Source organism: Petaurus breviceps, unplaced genomic scaffold (assembly GCF_028583685.1).
Source record: "Petaurus breviceps papuanus isolate PSGF00001 unplaced genomic scaffold, PetGlider_PUasm1.0 90416, whole genome shotgun sequence".
In the NCBI taxonomy this organism is placed as follows: domain Eukaryota; kingdom Metazoa; phylum Chordata; class Mammalia; order Diprotodontia; family Petauridae; genus Petaurus; species Petaurus breviceps.
The window spans coordinates 1,002,575-1,019,905 of NW_027187244.1; the positions used below are offsets into that span (position 1 = coordinate 1,002,575).

The 17,331-nt window shown below is 38.6% G+C and overlaps 2 protein-coding genes across 5 annotated transcripts in view; one reads left to right on the plus strand and one right to left on the minus strand.

Annotated features, from left to right (window-relative positions):
• SH3YL1 (SH3 and SYLF domain containing 1) overlaps window positions 1–6,144 on the minus strand; it is a 69,776-nt gene extending 63,632 nt beyond the window's left edge. Inside the window, exon 1 of the mRNA XM_069108642.1 lies at window positions 6,132–6,144. The gene's annotated coding sequence lies outside the window, so the exon portion shown is untranslated. The remainder of the gene's footprint in view (window positions 1–6,131) is intronic.
• ACP1 (acid phosphatase 1) overlaps window positions 443–17,331 on the plus strand; it is a 32,305-nt gene continuing 15,416 nt past the window's right edge. Inside the window, exons 1-4 of one of the 4 annotated variants that reach the window (XM_069108649.1) lie at window positions 443–447; window positions 5,189–5,246; window positions 15,988–16,061; window positions 16,339–16,452. In XM_069108649.1, the coding sequence (XP_068964750.1) occupies window positions 5,204–5,246; window positions 15,988–16,061; window positions 16,339–16,452 (231 nt within the window). In that variant the 5' untranslated portion in view covers window positions 443–447; window positions 5,189–5,203. Of the gene's footprint in view, window positions 448–5,188; window positions 5,247–15,987; window positions 16,062–16,171; window positions 16,286–16,338; window positions 16,453–17,331 lie in introns of all 4 variants that reach the window. The other 3 variants (XM_069108650.1, XM_069108651.1, XM_069108648.1) reach the window with 3 other exon arrangements.

Below are 17,331 nucleotides of genomic sequence, written 5' to 3' on the forward strand. Positions count from 1 at the left end.
TATTTAATTCAAAAGGTATAATCACAAATATACAAATATCCTCCCCAACACTTGGGAAGCATAATACTCCTCCCCTCCTGTACTACTTTAGTCTCTGGGCAGGGTAAGAGAAGTAGGTTCATAGATTAGCTCAGGTTCTACAGATCAGTCCTAGGTCTAATCAACAAGCTTCCTCAGACTTGAGTCTCAGGCACCCTCTAATCTCAGAGCTTCCCTTCCCAGCTACTTGGTTGCAGCATCCCTCCTACTTCCAAGGTCACCATGGCTTGAATTCACAGGTCCTGTAAGGATAACTTCTGGCTTGAAACAGGACAAAAAATACAGAAGCAACTCCCCCCCCACCTCCTGGCTCTGCCCCAAAGGGAAAATAGGGATTAAGAGAAGTCAGTCCTCTTGCAGTTTTGGGTACTGGGAACCCCAACCCCAAAATGCAAGGGTACATGGGGGATCTGCCTGGAAAGAATTCAACCTCTCAAGCCTTCTTTCAGTCAGACTACTGAGATTTTATTATAAGACCAGTTAGACGGGCAAGATTCCTAGTACTGTGATACCAGTAGGAGAGGGTGAGAATCTTAGGGAATCTGCAGCAATTTAATGGGGGTAAGATTGGTACTTATATACAAGAAAAGATTGTGGGATTATTATTATTTATATACAGGAAAAGATCTGAATGGGATTAAGGAGTGGGCCAGTAGCCTGGGATGGTCCAGGTGCAGACAATGAAAGGAGTTAAGTGACTAGAGAACCACAGTGAAAGGTCGGTTAAAAGGATTATTAAGGGGTGCATAGATGGCACGGTGAGTAAGAGCACTGGAGGCCAGGAGTCAGGAGGACTCCAGTTTATGCCTCAGATACTTAACACACACACACACACACACACACACACACACACACACACACAAACAGCTAACTGTGCAACTTTGGGCAAGTTACTTAACCCCAATTGCTTTAAAATTTAAAAAAAAAAGGATTCTTAACTATCTAGGTAGAAATGTGTGGGAAAGTTCAGGAACAAAGACAAGGTCTTTTCCTTCCAGGTGATGAGGTATGGGCTCTGGGAGCCCCCTCAAGCTCTCCTTGAGTCCTTGAGGTTCAGGTTCTGGGAACCTCCCTTGGACTCTGATTAAATTGTCTTATTTGATGAGGTTGTGGCTGGGCCCAGACCTCTAGCTTAGTTACTAACTGCTAAATACTAACTCTGCCTAGTTACTAGCCTAGCCCTCCGTTGTTCATCTACTTCCCACCCTTGAGCCTATCAAAATATCTATCCACCCTTGAACTGGCCTAGCCCACCATTGTCTGTGGCCTCCAGCGACTTCCCACCCTTAATCACTCATTGACCTCATTAACTCCTCCTGAAGACCCTCCCCAAACTCCTCCCCTAGACCACCCCTAGATTCCTCCCTTCTGTATATAAGATCCCATCCTGTCTTCATGTTTGTGAGACTCCATATAATAGTGAGAGTGCCATAGAATGAATTAGCACAGACTTACTCTGTGTCTAATGCAAGTGAACTTTTAATACATTTTACTTTTCTTTGGCTGAGAAGACTTGAGTCCAATTCATTCGGCAGGACCTGGTGTGTTGGTATTTTGGGGTCTCCAGAGCAACCCTAACCCTCTTTATGGGTAACCTCTTCACAGGAGTCCAGGTCCTATCCCCCATCATTTCCTCTCTCATTGGTTTAATTCATGGCATCCATGCTGTTGGCCAACTGTGATCTTCACTTTCTGGACATATCAAGAAGGTGAAAAAGTACCTCCAGTTTTAAAGATACATAGCCAATCAAAGGCTGCCAACACACTTCAGAGGATTCCCTTGTTAGTTAATCTGGAACATGATCTAAATGCCCTCAAGGGTGACTGGACATACCCAGACAAACCTGGATCATATGTGCTTAAGGGAAATTGGTTTGGCAGCTATGTGGAAGATAAACTGAAATGGGGAGAAACCTGAGGCAGGGAGAGCATTAAATATCACTTGATCATTCCATCTTTGGTAACTATCACTGATATCTTTTTTGCCCTGTGTGGCTAAACTCTTTTGAGAAACTAGTCTACAGATGATGCCTACACTTTCTTTCCTCTCACTCTCCTCTGACCTCATCATTCTGATGAGTTTAGGCTCTGGGAACTCTCTTGAATCTTCCCACTTGATCCAGCATTTCCTAGAGGCCATAAGCTTTCCATTATCACTATGACAATCTGTTACCCTTAAACTAGCCTAAGCAGCCATTGTCTGTTACCTCTGGCTTTTCCTACCCTTGATTCCATCAAAATCCCATTCTCTTGGTTCTTGGAGTCTGACCTCAGTCCCATCAAGATCCTCCCTAGACTTCTCCTCAACACTTGCCCTTCCCCAACTACTAGACCACTCCTAGATCCCTCCTACAGTCTTTCTGTATATAAGATCCATCTTGCCTCCATGAAGTGGCTCAGATTCAATTTAGCTCAGACTCAGTTTGTGTCATATTGTTCTTGCCTCCTTTTCAATACAAGTATCACAAATGCTTTGACTCCTTAAGAGTCTACCCAATATGGTGAATCTTTAATAAACTTTGCTCTATTTTTGGCTGAGAGAATGCTTGAGTTGAATTCATTTGGCAGGACCCAGTGTATTGGTATTTTTGGGGTCCTGACCACCTCTCAACCCCAAACTTCAACACTTCTACCCAAACTGTTCTCTCCAGTTACTAATTATTCTCTTAATTACCAAATCCAATGGCCTTTTCTCTTCTTGACCTCTCTGTAGCCTTTCACACTATTGATCCTCCTCTTTAATACTTTTGTCTTTCTAGGTTTTTGGAACACTCCTCTCTCCTGGTTCTCCAACTATCAGTTCAATCCTCAGTTTCCTTTGTTGTATACTTATTCAGGTGATTCTTATTAACCACATGGATCTGTCCTAGGTCCTTTTCTCTTTTCCCTCTACACATTTGGTGACTTCATCAGCTCCCATGGACTTAATAATTCCAATGCTAATGATTCTCAGATCTATATATCCTGCCCTAACCTCTCTCCTGACCTCCAACCTTTCATCTCCTTTCAAACATCTTGAATTAGATATCTAGCAAACTGAACTCAATATCTTTCCCCTTCTCCTACTTTACTTCTACCACCTTGGTGTGAGGAGGTATGGGCTCTGGGAGTCCCCTCTAGCTCTCCTTGAGTCCTTGAGGTACAGGCTCTGGAAACCTCCCTTGGACTCTTGATTAAATCATCCCATTTGATGAGGCATTTGCATGAGGCAATAAGCCTTACATTGTGGCTGAGCCCAAGCCTCTGTTACTAGACTTCCCAACCTCTGTTACTAGAATTCCCACCTATCAAAATATCAATCCACCTTTGAACTGGCCTAGGCCACCATTGTCTGTAGTCTTCAGGTGGCTTCCCACCCTTAATCACTCATTGACCTCATTAACTCCTCCTCAAGACCCTCCCCAAACTCCTCCTCTAGACCACCCCTAGATTCCTTCCACAATCTTCTGTATATAAGACCCCATCTCACACTATGTGGTTGGAGAGTGCCATAGAATGTCATAGAATAGGGAGAGTGCCGTGGAAGAGTGAGAACTCCATAGACTTTTCTTGCACAGAATTACTCTGTGTCTAATGTAAGCAAACTTTTAATAAATTTTACTTTTCTTTGGCTGAAAAGATTCAAGTAGAATTCATTCGTCCGGACCCGGCGTGTTGGTATTTTGGGGTCTCCAGAGTTACCCTCTTAGTGGGTACCCTCTTCAGGTGCAGGCCCTAATCTCCTCACCCTTACACTACTGAAATGTCCTGTCTGTTGGTCTTTCTGCCACAAGTCTCTGCCTACTTCAGTCTATCTTCTATTTAGCTGCCAAAGTGATTTTCCTAAACTATTGGTCCCACCATGTCGTTTTCCTCCAGAAACTGCAATTACTCCCAGTCACCAAATAGAAAATTCTGTTTGTCCTATTCAAAGACCTTTATAACCTGGCTGCTCCCACTCCTTTTAATTCTGGTGCTTTCTGTCCTTTAACTATTGGTCCTGTATATATTCTGTTTGTATATATTTGTTTGCCAGTCCTCTCTCTCACTGGGGCGTAAGGTGTGTTCAGGGAAGACTAATGCCTGTAGTATGAGGGCTGCAGAACTCTTTTCAGGGCTGCTTTTCACCTTTGGCATCCACCTGATCCACCCAACTCTCATCTGTGTCTCCTAGAAGCTATAGCATGCACCTTTTTGGCAGACTGGTTAAACCAGGTACAGGGTAACCAAGAGGTCTCTTTGGTGAGTTAGAGGGGTGTCTACCTTAAGCATGTGAAGATTTCCCCAGATGGAATGGGCAGATGAGAACAGCTTGTTCCAAGGGCCATGAAGGCAGCTGAAGCAGACACTTCAGGGGCTCTTAGAGCTTGGGTAGATACTGATGATGCCAAGGTCATCCACTGCATCCTGAGTCATACAGATAAGACTCTGTCCAATCGATGGCCTGTGATAACTGGAGGAGAATGAGGGCAAGGACTGTGCAACTCTGCTTCACTTGAATCCAGTGTAGGAATCAAAAGACATCATACCATTTTTTAAAAAGACATTTCCCAGTAGATTGTAAACTCCTTGAGGGCAGGAGCTGTCTTTAAACTGTTTTTGTAACCCCAAAGCCTAGCACAGTGCCTGACACACAAGTAGGTGCTTTATTCAGGCCCAAAGCACAATTAACTGGTAACTTTAGAGAGAGCAGTTTCTGTCCAGTGATGAGGTAATGCTTGAGAGCCAGGTTCTAAACTAAGGGGGAACGCCCCCCCATATGCTCAGTCTCCTGGGTGCACTCCCCCCTTTCACTATGTCTAGGCAAACATAGATTGCACACAGGGGCTCCTAGCTTCCCTGGACATCTTGCCCTGAGGAGGTCCAGGGAAGATGAGCTCCTACACCTGGACAGGGATAGCACCTGGCAGAGAGGGGGTAAACCGGAGGTGCAGATGAGTTAGAAGAGATTCCCAGTGCAGGGCGGGGAGGTGGGGCGGAGGGAGTAGGACGAGCCTTCCTTTCCCTCTCGCATTGTCCCCGGGCAAGGAGGGCAAACCCAGACCAATGGGCAACCTTGGCGCCTCCACCGGGGCGGAGCCTGCCAACGCGGCCCCACTACTACGCACTGCGCATGCTCTGTATCCCTGCGCCGGTTCCGTTTAGTGGACCGGAAGTCAGGAAGTCCTGCAGTAGGAAATTAAAAATGGCCGCAGAGGGAACGAGGTCTGTGCTGTTCGTGTGTCTGGGTAAGAAAGTGCTGCCGCTCTATCCCCACCTCTTCCCACTCCATCTTTGGGTTCTGCTGGATGAATAGGAAAGTGGCTCTGAGACCTCCGTGTCCTGGACTCTTGGGGTCCGAGAAATAGACTTGGAGAGGGATACCCCGGCGCCGCCACCCCCTCCCCACCTTCTCCCTGTCCTTAGGGGCTTTCTGTCGCTGCTCCCTCATCCCCCACTTGTTCCGACTCCTTACCCTTCTCAGTGATCCTCACTCCTTCCCTCTTCTAACTGCTGAACGTTATCTTGGTTATATTTACTGCAACCGGCATCTGTATGGTGTTTTTTTAGGCTGCAACTTAACTTCCATTGCTTGATTTAGATCCTCAAAGGTAGTCGTCTCACTTTACAGATGAGGAAAGAGGCCCAGAGATAATTCAACGAACCAACACAGATCTGACCATGCCTGCCACTACCCTACTGAAAAATCTTCAATTTCTCTATTGCCCAAGGGTGAACATAAATTCTCAGCATGGCAGCTAAAGCCCTCCCTCATCCTATATGCCTGTTCTGTCTTATTTCATATTATTTTTCTGTCTTATTCCTCACTCTCCCTATTTCCTTCTTTCCCATCTTTCCCTTCCTACCTCCCATTTGCCCCCTTTCTCGCTTAGGCAAACTAGCTTACTTTTCCCTGTACAAGGCATTCCAATTGCTACCTTGACAAATATTTTAACAGGTGAATAAGTATATTTGTGATAAGCTCCATCTTCATCTCCATTTAAGAAACCACCTTCCTTCAAAGAGGAGTTACATAGATCTTTCATTATTTCAGTAGTTTAGCATGTTTCCTTTCTTGATTGTACTCATATATTTTGTATTTACTTATCTCAGCACTTGTATGTGTTCTTCACCTTCCCCATGTACCTTGCAGTTGTCACTAAATGAATTTTTGATGAGTCTATGTCTAAAGTAGAATTATTGCAATCTGGGTCAGCCTGATTTCAAATCCATTGTGATTTTTTCCCCATAGAAAAAGAAAAAGCTTTCCTATTACCATGGCAAGATATTTTATTTTCTCTCTTTTTTTCTTGCCTTACTCTGGTTATTGCTAAATAATAACTCTTGTCTCTTATGTCAGCGTGCTTTGGGCCCTTAAAAAAATTCGAAGGACTCTTTAGGGCATCTCATACAGAAATAGAGCCAGAGGGTGGTAGGTAAGATGTTAATCAAGTTGTTACTATTTTAAAGATTAAGGTTACTGATTAAATCATTTAGTTCACCTGAGTGTATTATAACTGGTACTTTAAGCGAGTACTTTACTCTGGCAAGAATATTACATGTTCTTCTGTTTGTGTAAGATAAATGCCAATCTAAAAAAAGCAGCTGTTACTTAATTCTCCAAAACTACAGAGATATCTTTGGTTTGGGATTCTTCCCACTTTCTTATTTTGAAGTACAGAGGTGAATTTATGCACTAAACCATCTCAGGAAAATGGTGAGAGTATCGATTCAGAGCATTTTGAAGTACATAAAAAGAGTGTCTGAAGAACATAGTATTTTATAATATGTTTCCTTCATATTAGCCTGTGAGATAGGTTTTACAAATAAGAAAAAGCCCATCTTAAGTATAAGGACACTAAAATTTCAAAGAAGTCGATTAAGTTGGTCAGATTCATACATTTACTCCATAGGAGAACCAAGACTTGAACCTATTTACACTACTGTATTGCTCTTCCAGTTTGCAAAAATTCATCAAACATAAATATATTTGTGTGTATACACACACCTGTGTACATATATGTAGATGTGTACACATGTACAGATTAACACATACATCCATATGAGAGTATATATGAGAGAGGATGAAGGTAATCAAAGATGGGAAGGCACTAGCTGACTAGCCAGTGGGAGGATCAGGAAAGGCCTCCTGTGGAAAGTGTTCCTATGAGTTGAAGTCAGACAAACCACTCAGAGGTGAGGAGAAAGCATTCCATTCGTGGAGGCCAGCCAGTGCAGTGGCACAGACATAGGGTTATGGGAGTGTGACTGAAATCATAAAACATGGTTCTCCCCATGAAAGGGAATAAAAGTGTCATAAGGCTGGAAAGGTAAAAAGGGGTCGAGTTGTGAAGCACTTTAAATACCAAATAGAAGACATACTTGATCCTGGGGGTAATAAGGAGTGGCTGGTGTTATTGAGTGTGTTTGTGGTAGAGGAGGATGAAGAGGATGATTTTCCCAAGACATTTAGGAAAATCTCTGGCGAAGATGGTTTGAAATTAGAAGAGACTTGAGGCAGGGAAACCAACTTAAAAGCTCTTAAAATAGGCCAGACTAGGAGTCATGATAGCCTGAGAGGTAGGGAAGTGACTGTAAGAGCAGAGATAAATAGATATCAAGATAGAAAGAAGACTATTTAGCAACAGATTAGATATGTAGGGTGAATGAGATTAAAAAGTTGAGGATATATTCAAGAGATATTATCAAGAAAGAAAAAAGATTTGACTATTGTGGGGGGGGGGACTGAAGAGTTTGGATGACACCAAAATTCTAAGTGTGGGTGACTAGAAGGATAGTTTTGCCCTGGACAGTGATAGGTAAGTTTGAAGAGAGAAGGATTGGCCCCGGGGGGTGGGGGGTTGTAGATAATGAGTTATTTTTGAACTAGTGGAGTTCACAATGCCTATGGAATTGTCATATAAAAAGTGCTCAGTAGAGAGACTGGGCTGGACATAGAGATTTGGGCATCATTTCCACTCATGGGAGCTAATATTTCAACAAGTGAGGTAGTATAAAGGGAAAATAATAGGGCTTAGGACAGAGTACTGGGGAGCCTGGAGGTTCAGAGTAGTTAATTAACTTGGTCAAGGTCATCAGTATTCTGTAGCAGAACCAGGTCTTGGACCTAGTCCTTTCAAGCTGATATTTGTCAACTTGAAATCTACACTGTTCACCTGTTTAGGAAGTCTTCAGAGATGTTACCCTGATGAAAGCTAAAGTATTATATAATACATTGTTAGTTGTATTAAATTTTTCAAAAACTCAATTTCAGGTGAAAAGTTTTCAAACCAGGGCATTGATCTTTTTCATAATATAATTTCATTTCTACATTGGAAGGTTCTTTAGTGCAGGAATCCTTATCCTTTTGGGGTCTTTAACCCTTTTGGCAACCTATTGAAGCCTATGGACTCCTCAGACATCTATACGAAGACACAAAGTTTTTCATGGACCCCCAAGTTAAGAAATCTGCTTTACAGTGTTTTTGGGGTCTACACATTTAAATAAACTTATTCCACTCCTATAATGCTATTTTTCTGTTTTTGGGAAGATGGTATATGTGAATAAACCCTTATTCTAAGACAGAAATAATTATCAGTTTAATTCACTAAAAAGTTACTATCAACACCAATTACACATTACAGTTAGTTTGGGAACTATTGACTGGTTTATACTAAAAATTGTACAATAGTATATTACATGACAGGAATAGAAATGTCACTGCTTACTTGGGGCAACCCAAATATTTACTTTTAGTTTTGTCAATTGAATTTCAGATACTTTGGGGATTTCTTGCAGTTTTTCTTTAAAGGTAATGTCAAAAAGCAGTAAGTGTGTCAACTTCTAGGAGAAAAACTTAATATCTCTCCATAGTTTTATCTTTATGGCTTTATAAGATATCAGACTGCTTCCACATGATGTGAGTTAATCTCCCACATAATCCATATTCATAGGTGATAATAAATAATGCAATGCAGTAGTCCTTTCCTCTACTTGTAATTCATTCATTCAACAAATCTTTAATGTAATACCTTGCTTTGTACCTTGCTCTCTATTAGAATTTGGAAGAGGTACAAAACTTCTAGTGATATGTTCAATTCAACTTACATTTTAAAATGCCTACTATATGTCAGACACTGTACTATGCTACAGGACAGGAGGGTTTGTTTTTTTTTTTTGGAGGGGGGAGGGCAGGCAATTGGGGTTAAGCGACTTGCCCAGAAGTGTTAAGTGTCTGATGCTAGATTTGAACTCAGGTCCTGCTGACTCCAGGGTGAGTGCTCTATTCACTGTGCCACCTAGCTGCCTCTTAGGACAGGAGTCCTGGAATTTGAACTAGTTTAAAAAAAATTTTTTTTGGGTAACTATTTCAGTTACAATTGTTTTTCTTTGTAATTGCATGTATTATGTGCATTTTAAAACATCTTGAGAAGAGGTCCAGAAAAATGGTTAAGGATCCATGCTCTAGAGCTGAAGATAAAATAGGCCCTAACCTCAAAGAACTTTTGTTTTACTGGAAAAACTGGTGAAGAGGAGAATATTAAGAGCTGGAGGAATCTGAAAGTGCTTCATAGAGGAGGTGACACTTGACCTGAGCCTGGAAAGGAGCTTGAGATTCTAAGAGGCAACTCTAAGGACAGAGTATCCAGGGTATGGATAACTTATTTATTTATTTTTAAGCAATCAGGGTTAAGTAACTTGCTCAAGGTTGCATGGCCAGTTATTTCTGGGTGTGGTGCTGAGTATCCGAGCCCAGGATTCGATCCAGGTCATCCCAACGCTGGAGCCGGTGCTCTTACTCACTGAGCCACCTGGCCGCCCCTAAGCAATTGGGGTTAAGTAACTTGCTCAAGGTTACACGGCCAGGTGTTTCTGGGTGGGTGCTAAGTGTCTGAGCCTGGGATTCGATCTCCAGGTCTTCTCAACACTGGAACCGGTGCTCTTACTCGCTGTGCTACCTCGCCGCCCCGTATGGATAACTTATGCAAAGGCATTGGGGTGCAATTTATTATAATAAGCAATTTTGTGGGTAATACACAAAATTAAAGAGTTGCAAAATACTGTATCACATCTGAGCAACAGGGTTATTACCAACAGGGAATCAGAGGTATTCATGGAGGCATGATATAGTCCAAATACTTACTGTTATGTAATCAAAGGATCCATATTTAATCCTGACTCCTCTACTTATTAGCTATGTGACCTTGGGCAAATCACTTAAACTCTCTGGGCCTCAGTTTCCTCATCTGTAAAATGAAGGGGTTAGACCCCATGAACTTGTTGAAAGTCCTTTTCAGCCCCAAATCTGATCTTTGTATGAAGAATAAAGAATGAAAAATATAATTTACACCAGTAATCATGAAATAAAAGACCTAGAAGGCCCCTAGTTTGTCAGGTAGAACTTGTGGAATTTATGGAACCATAGGGATAAGAATTGCACAGAGAAGGCATGGATGATTTTGACCTGCAATTATTAAAGGATCCCATACTGATGGGCTCACCAGTCCATGAATATTCTTGTCACTTTTAACTATATGGAGCATTTTGCTCACAAACAAATCTATGGGATAGGTAAGATAAGTTGTTGGGTAGATTGATGAGTGTTAGTATTGAAAATGGATTTATTGCCCCCAAAATTTATTGCTTACTTATACTAGACAACTTGGTTGATAATAGATATGTTTTTAAAAAAGTATATAATTATTAGTATTTTAATATTAGCATATAAATAAGTATTTGTATATACATTGTATATGCTCAAAAACTTGAGTGCCTGACCAAAAAAGTTTAGAGCTTTTCACTATACTTGTAAGCTTCGTGAAGGCAAAAACCTTGGTCTTATGTCTGAATATTATATCTCCTTCTACACAGTGCATGGTACTTTGTATTCAGTAGGCACTTAATAAATGTTGAATTGAGTCTGATCTTGAGTTCCCTAAACTTCCCTCCTGTATGCTTCAAGTCCTTGTGAGCATCAGATACTGGAACATAATGAACTATGATTTAGTCATCATAGTTAAATTATTCATTAAATAAACGAACACTTATTGGATACCAATTTTGTGCAAAATCACTGTTCTAGTAAAGATGGCAAGGAGGAGTGTAAAACATTTTTGAAAGATTTCCATCAGTAATAGTGAAAATAAAGAAAAAAAACCTTTGCTTAAAGCAGCAAACAGCAAATGCTTAGCTATTTGGAAAAATTAGTCATGTAAAATCACTTTTTTCTTGTATAAATTAGAAATGAGACCTTTATCAGTAAAGTTTCATTTTTTTTCCCTAGTTGAATAGTCTTCTTTTAATCTTGGCAGCATTGCATTTGTTTGTGCAAAACTTTTTTATTTTGTGTGATCAAAGTTGTCCATTTTTATCCCCTTATTTGATCATGAACTCTTTTCCTTTCCATAGATCTGAAAAGGTTATTTCTTCCTTGATTCTCTAATTTGTTTATGGTGTGACCTTTTTATATCTAAGCCATTTATCCATTTGGAGTTTATTCTGTGTTATAGTATGAAGTATGATTTTAATTTAGTACAATCATGATATCTGAGAGTTATGTAATTTAAAATTTGTGGGGAGAAAGTTGAGGAAAAATAGTAAAAGTTGCCTAATAGTAGGTCAGTAAGCTTTGGGGAGAAAATAAATATTATCTTTAGATATTAAATAATATATCTGCAAAACAAATTTAAAATTAATTTTTAAATGACTGAGTTCATAACTCTTTGTAATGTATACCAGTTATCTTTTTTTTTTAAAGCAGTTGGGGTTAAGTAACTTGCTCAAGGTTACAAGGCCAGTTATTTCTGGGTGTGGTCCTAAGTATCTGAGCCCTGATTCAATCCCAGGTCATCCCGACTCTGGGGCTGGTGGTCTTACTCACTGAGCCACCTGGCCGCCCTGCATCCCAGTTATCTTAATACATTCCACTAACCAAAGCTTAGTTTATTTGCTCAAATTCTCAAGAGAATCAGAATGAAATGTTGATGAAAAATCTGTTGCTGCTGGAAAGTTGAAGAAATAGTGTATGTTCACATAGCAACCCAAACTATATCCCTGGAGATGAAGGTGTTAGTAATACAAAATCTGTTCAGTTTAAAAGGAAAATTTATTACTGAAACTGTCAAATACTTGTTAAAAATCTACTTACATGTTTTGAGCTTTCTTTTTCTCATTAGTGCTTCCCTTCAGTTGTGACAGATTCTTATATGGTAGTTTCCAAATTTTGTATGGCGATGCGTTCCTTTAAAAAAAGTCTACAAATAATTTCTAGTATTTATTTTAATTCAGATAACACTAAGAATTTATTAGTTTTTATATTAGAACATTAAGACAAAACAAAAACAATTTACATAAAGGTTTATTGATTAAAATCCTTTATAGTTTTCTCATTATATTATTATAGTTTTCTCTTTATAGTTTTCTCTCTCGTTTTTCTGTAAAACATTTCTCAACACCTGGTGTTCTTGATGAAATTACTGCTTGTAATTCTTTTTTCAACCACAAATTGAGACTAATAATTTGTCTTTGTAGTAGCTAGAGAAGAAAGAAAACCCTATTGTATACAAATAACATGTTATGAAGAAATAGCAGAATTATTTTTGCTTTTACTAGAAGGCAAAACATAAAATGATTTTTAGGATCAAGTGCTTGTTACAACATACTATCATTTGACAAGCCTTTGATCTATACTTGTTTAGAGAGCATAAGATCACATGTATCATTTGTCAGTAGCATATATGTGTTTTTTTATTTGTTCATATTTGCTAATAGATACCTAGCTCTTTAAAAAAAAGTTGTGAAGAACCAATCAGATGATTAATAAGCAGATCTTTATTTGTATTTATTTGCAGGAGTGGTAAATTTATTTCTATAGTTCTTAGTTTTTCCAGAAATAACCACTAGACACAAATTTCATAAGGAAATTTGTGTGACAAAAGAAATTTGTTTACATTTTTAAAAAAGCTTGCACCCATAATGGCAGTTCTCTTTATCTCAAACATCTTTTTAATACTTCAAGAGAAGCCAGTGTCAAACCAGTGTCTTTTTACAGTACTAGAATTGCCCGGTGATCTGTCTCTTGTACCTCACATGATTACGTGATTGTGCAAAAAGCTTTCATTTTAATGGACTTTTTATATAGTTGAATATTCTAACATTTTGGAAAACAGTTCTCCATATAAATGATTATTTGAAATAACATGCAGGATGTACAAATTTCCTGAGTCCAGTAGAGTTCTATTATATTGTTTTCATTTTTAAAATTCATTTTGTAGAATTTTGTGGAATTTGTAGAATTTTTCTTTATATGTGACATTGTCATTACTAATTTTGGAAAGCACCCAATCTTCCCAAGCATTAATTTCAATAATACATATGTACACACACACACACACACACACACACACACACTGTCTCACTCACATACTCAATAATTAACTACATCTGTTGCTTCCATCTAGTTCTTGTATAAAATTGTAAGGGATTTTGTATTTTCAGATAACAAAAATCTTCAGACAGTTGCACAGTTCTCCTTCCTACCATATTATCTACATAGGGAGCTACGAAAAGCTTCTTTGCTATATGATTTGAAAAACATCATTTAGTTCATTATCAGTAACTTTAGGTGACACCAGTTTTTCTGTTAAATTCAGCCTTTTGCCATATTATGCAATTTGTAGTCTGATACAGGCAGACAGACCTTTTGCTGTCACAGAAATGGTTTAGGAAAAAGTTTGCTTTTACAAAAATTAATCAAATTTTATTTCAAATTCTTCACTTGGCAATATATTTTGCATGTAGCCAATTAAGATTTCATTTCAATTTATTAGGTTTCATGCTATCTGCAGCTAAAACATTTATACAAAGTAAATAAGTCTTCTTTCTCAGTAATAGTACTTATTTTATTTTATTTTAAGCAATTGGGGTTAAGTAACTTGCTCAAGGTTACACAGCCAGTTATTTCTGGGTGTGGTGCCAAGTATCTGAGTCCAGATTCGATCCAAGGTCTCCCGACTCTGGGGCCGTTGCTCTTACTCATTGCGCCACCTGGACGCCCCTATAATAGTACTTATTAATACCAATGATAAACATAATGGACTGTTCTGCATTTTCAGTTATTCAAATTGAGTCTCCTGTCTTTGCTTGTACCATCTTTAGCTACTTAGTGTTTTTCTTACCCTTTAGACCCATTATGTATTTGTTCATGACAAAAGAATATTATTTCACTTTTCAAAAACTTAAGAGCACTAAAAATTTGACAATTCAGTTTATTAAAATCATTATCAGGGTGGCTAGGTAGTGCTGTGAATAGAGCACTGGCCCTGGAGTCAGGAGGACCTGAGTTCAAATTTGACCTCAGACACTTAACACTTACTAGCCCTGTGTCCTTGGGCAAGTCACTTAACCCTAATTGCCTAGCCTTTGCCCCTCTAAAAATGAAAAAAAAAAAAGAAAAGAAATTATCAGTAATTATTGCTTTAAATGTAGTTATTGGCATTTTCAGATGATTATAATCATTCTTAAATTATAGCAGTTATTTTTTAAAACCAGCTTACTTGTTATAGATAACTTAACAAAATGCTTGAGATTAAGGGATATAACAGATATGAAGTAGTAGACTAATGCAGTGATGGAAAGGATGCTGGATTTTGAATCGGGGCAGTGTATTGTATTCTTATTCCTGCAATTTAGTAGCAGCATGACCTTGAGCCAGTCATTTAACCTGCCTGAGCTTCAGTTCACTTATCTGTAAAATGCTGGTATTGGACTAGGTGACTTCAAAGTTTCCTTAAAGCTCAAGCTCATGATCCTGTGATTCTGGGACTTTTCTGTTCCACACAGAGCTTGTAATTTTGAATTTATCTGCTTCACATTCAGCAAGCCACAGATACCAATTTATGGCAGATTTCACCATCATGCATAAGTTCAAAATTCATAGCACACATAATGGTTTAAACTGTTGCATTCACTGTTGTTGGAGTTAGTTCACTGTATTAATCTTGCTTATTTAAACTTTTTATTTGAACTTTATTTATTTTAAAACATCTCTACATTTGTAGGCTATTTAGCAGTACCTATCAAGTACTTTTGATACCTTATTTGTACCCATCCTTCTTTCTTCCTTCCCCCCCACTCAACAAGATGCTGTACAGCCCCTCTTCCCTAGGGGGCAACACTCAACAGTTTGAAAACTACTCTAAAAAGTGGGGAGAGTTTTAAATATAGACTGAGTACTAGTCTGAGAAGTACTTCTTTGAAGAAGAGTGGGCATTTGCAAAGCAAAATAAAATTCCATTTCATTTAATCATCAAAAATGAGAACCAGAGTAAATTGGTGTAGATTATACACACTTGAAACCTGGAAGGAACACTGAGGATAACTATAAATGTTTCTTTGGTGAGGGATGGGGCAAGGAATTTATAAATCCTAAAGTACTTATTGTTGATTTTCTAATGTTAATTATGGGTCAAAAAATGTGGGTGGATTTGTAGTAAAAAACCCAGTCAATAGCATGTAAGTGTAGGATATTCCAGGGTCATTGTGGTATTTAATGATAGTCATGGATTAGTGTGGTACAGTGAAGTGATCACTAGATTAGGAATGAAGAGAGGTGGGTTCTAGTCTTTGCTCTGCCACTGAGTACCTCTGATTTCTTTCTTCAGTAATTTTTAAGAGTGTAAAAGTATTGGGAAACCAGGAAGTTGGAGATCTGCTACCCTAAGTGATCACTACAGGTCTCTACAATTCTGAGAAGAGTAGTCTCCAGTTAAAGCTGTTTTGGAATGGAAAGATAACAGTAGGCATTCATATGTACCTCTATAAACTTTGCAAAATGCTTTACATACTTGTCTTGTTTAAACCTCACAATGACCCTTATTCATCTTTGTAACCTGGTTCTCACGAATTCTTTTTAAGGAATAGTAGTAGCAAGGGCTGCTTAGATTTAATACACCTCCAAATATTTTTCATTCTGTCCTTTTGTTTTTGAAGGTAATATTTGTCGCTCACCTATAGCAGAAGCAGTTTTTAGGAAACTTGTAGCTGAGCAAAATATTTCAGATAAGGTAAGTTTGTTACTAGTACCTTTCATTATTTTCCATTGGTCATCCCATACGATCCATCTTTTGGGGAAGGAATATGTCAAACTTTCTTGTTTTTGTTTTCTCCCCTGTAGTGGAGGATAGACAGTGCAGCAACATCTACATATGAAATAGGAAACCCCCCTGATTATCGAGGGCAGTCTTGCATGAAGAAACATGGCATTACCATGAATCATATTGCCAGGCAGGTACTGTACCTTAACTTTGTTCAAAATGCATATGCCTGTGTTTTGTGTTACAGTGGATCACTGACAGTGGTGCTGTCTCTGACTGGAACGTGGGGCGTTCCCCAGATGCAAGAGCTATAAACTGCCTAAGAAATCATGGCATTAATACAACTCATAAAGCAAGACAGGTAGAAAAGATCTTGTTTAATTTTCAGTGTGTGGCTTGCTCTCTATCTTCAGATGTTGCATAATGTTCATTGAAAGTCATACATTATTTAAGGACCATTTAACTTTTAATAAAACTAGTAGGCTAAATATAGCTATTGTGATAATTATATGATATGGTTATTTGTTTATAGTAATATGTACTGTAAATATAGCTATTGTGATAATTACATGATCTGGTTATTTGTTTACAACAATGTGTAATGTATAAATTACATAAATATTAGGTAAACCATAAATTATTTTAGAAGTTTGTCATCACTTCCTGTTCCTAAGTTCAGAGATAATTGTGGAGAAATTTTCAGTTAAATGGAAACCAGGATCAAACCTATACTTAACAATATTTGAGGAGTCTTTCCTTAAATTTTCATTGTTTATAAAAGTTTGTACAAAGAAATAGTATGCAGTTTTTGTTATGTAACATGAGTTGTACAGTAGAATTTTTCCTCTAGACTGTACATGTCTGTACATGTATTCCTTTATTGGAAATCTTTCATCTGTGAGACGAAAGGTCTTAAGCTATTTCTTCCTAAAGCTGTCTTATTTTCACTATCCTTTTCTGTCTTTTGAGAATATCTGGAAGAAGCACCTCGGTGTTAATTTTGACTACCTTGTTATTGTCTCTTAACTTAGGAGGGCTTCTAGTATCCTTTTTGACAAGGGATACAAGATATGCAGATAGATTGTAGAAAAGGGCTGGGGAACCCATGAACCCGTTCAGAAACCAGTTATTAATCCTGTTAGATATTTTTTTGGGGGTTAAGTAACTTGCCCAAGGTTACACGGCTAGGGTGTGTGTGTGTGTGTGTGTGTGTGTGTGTGTGTGTGTGTGTGTGTGTGTG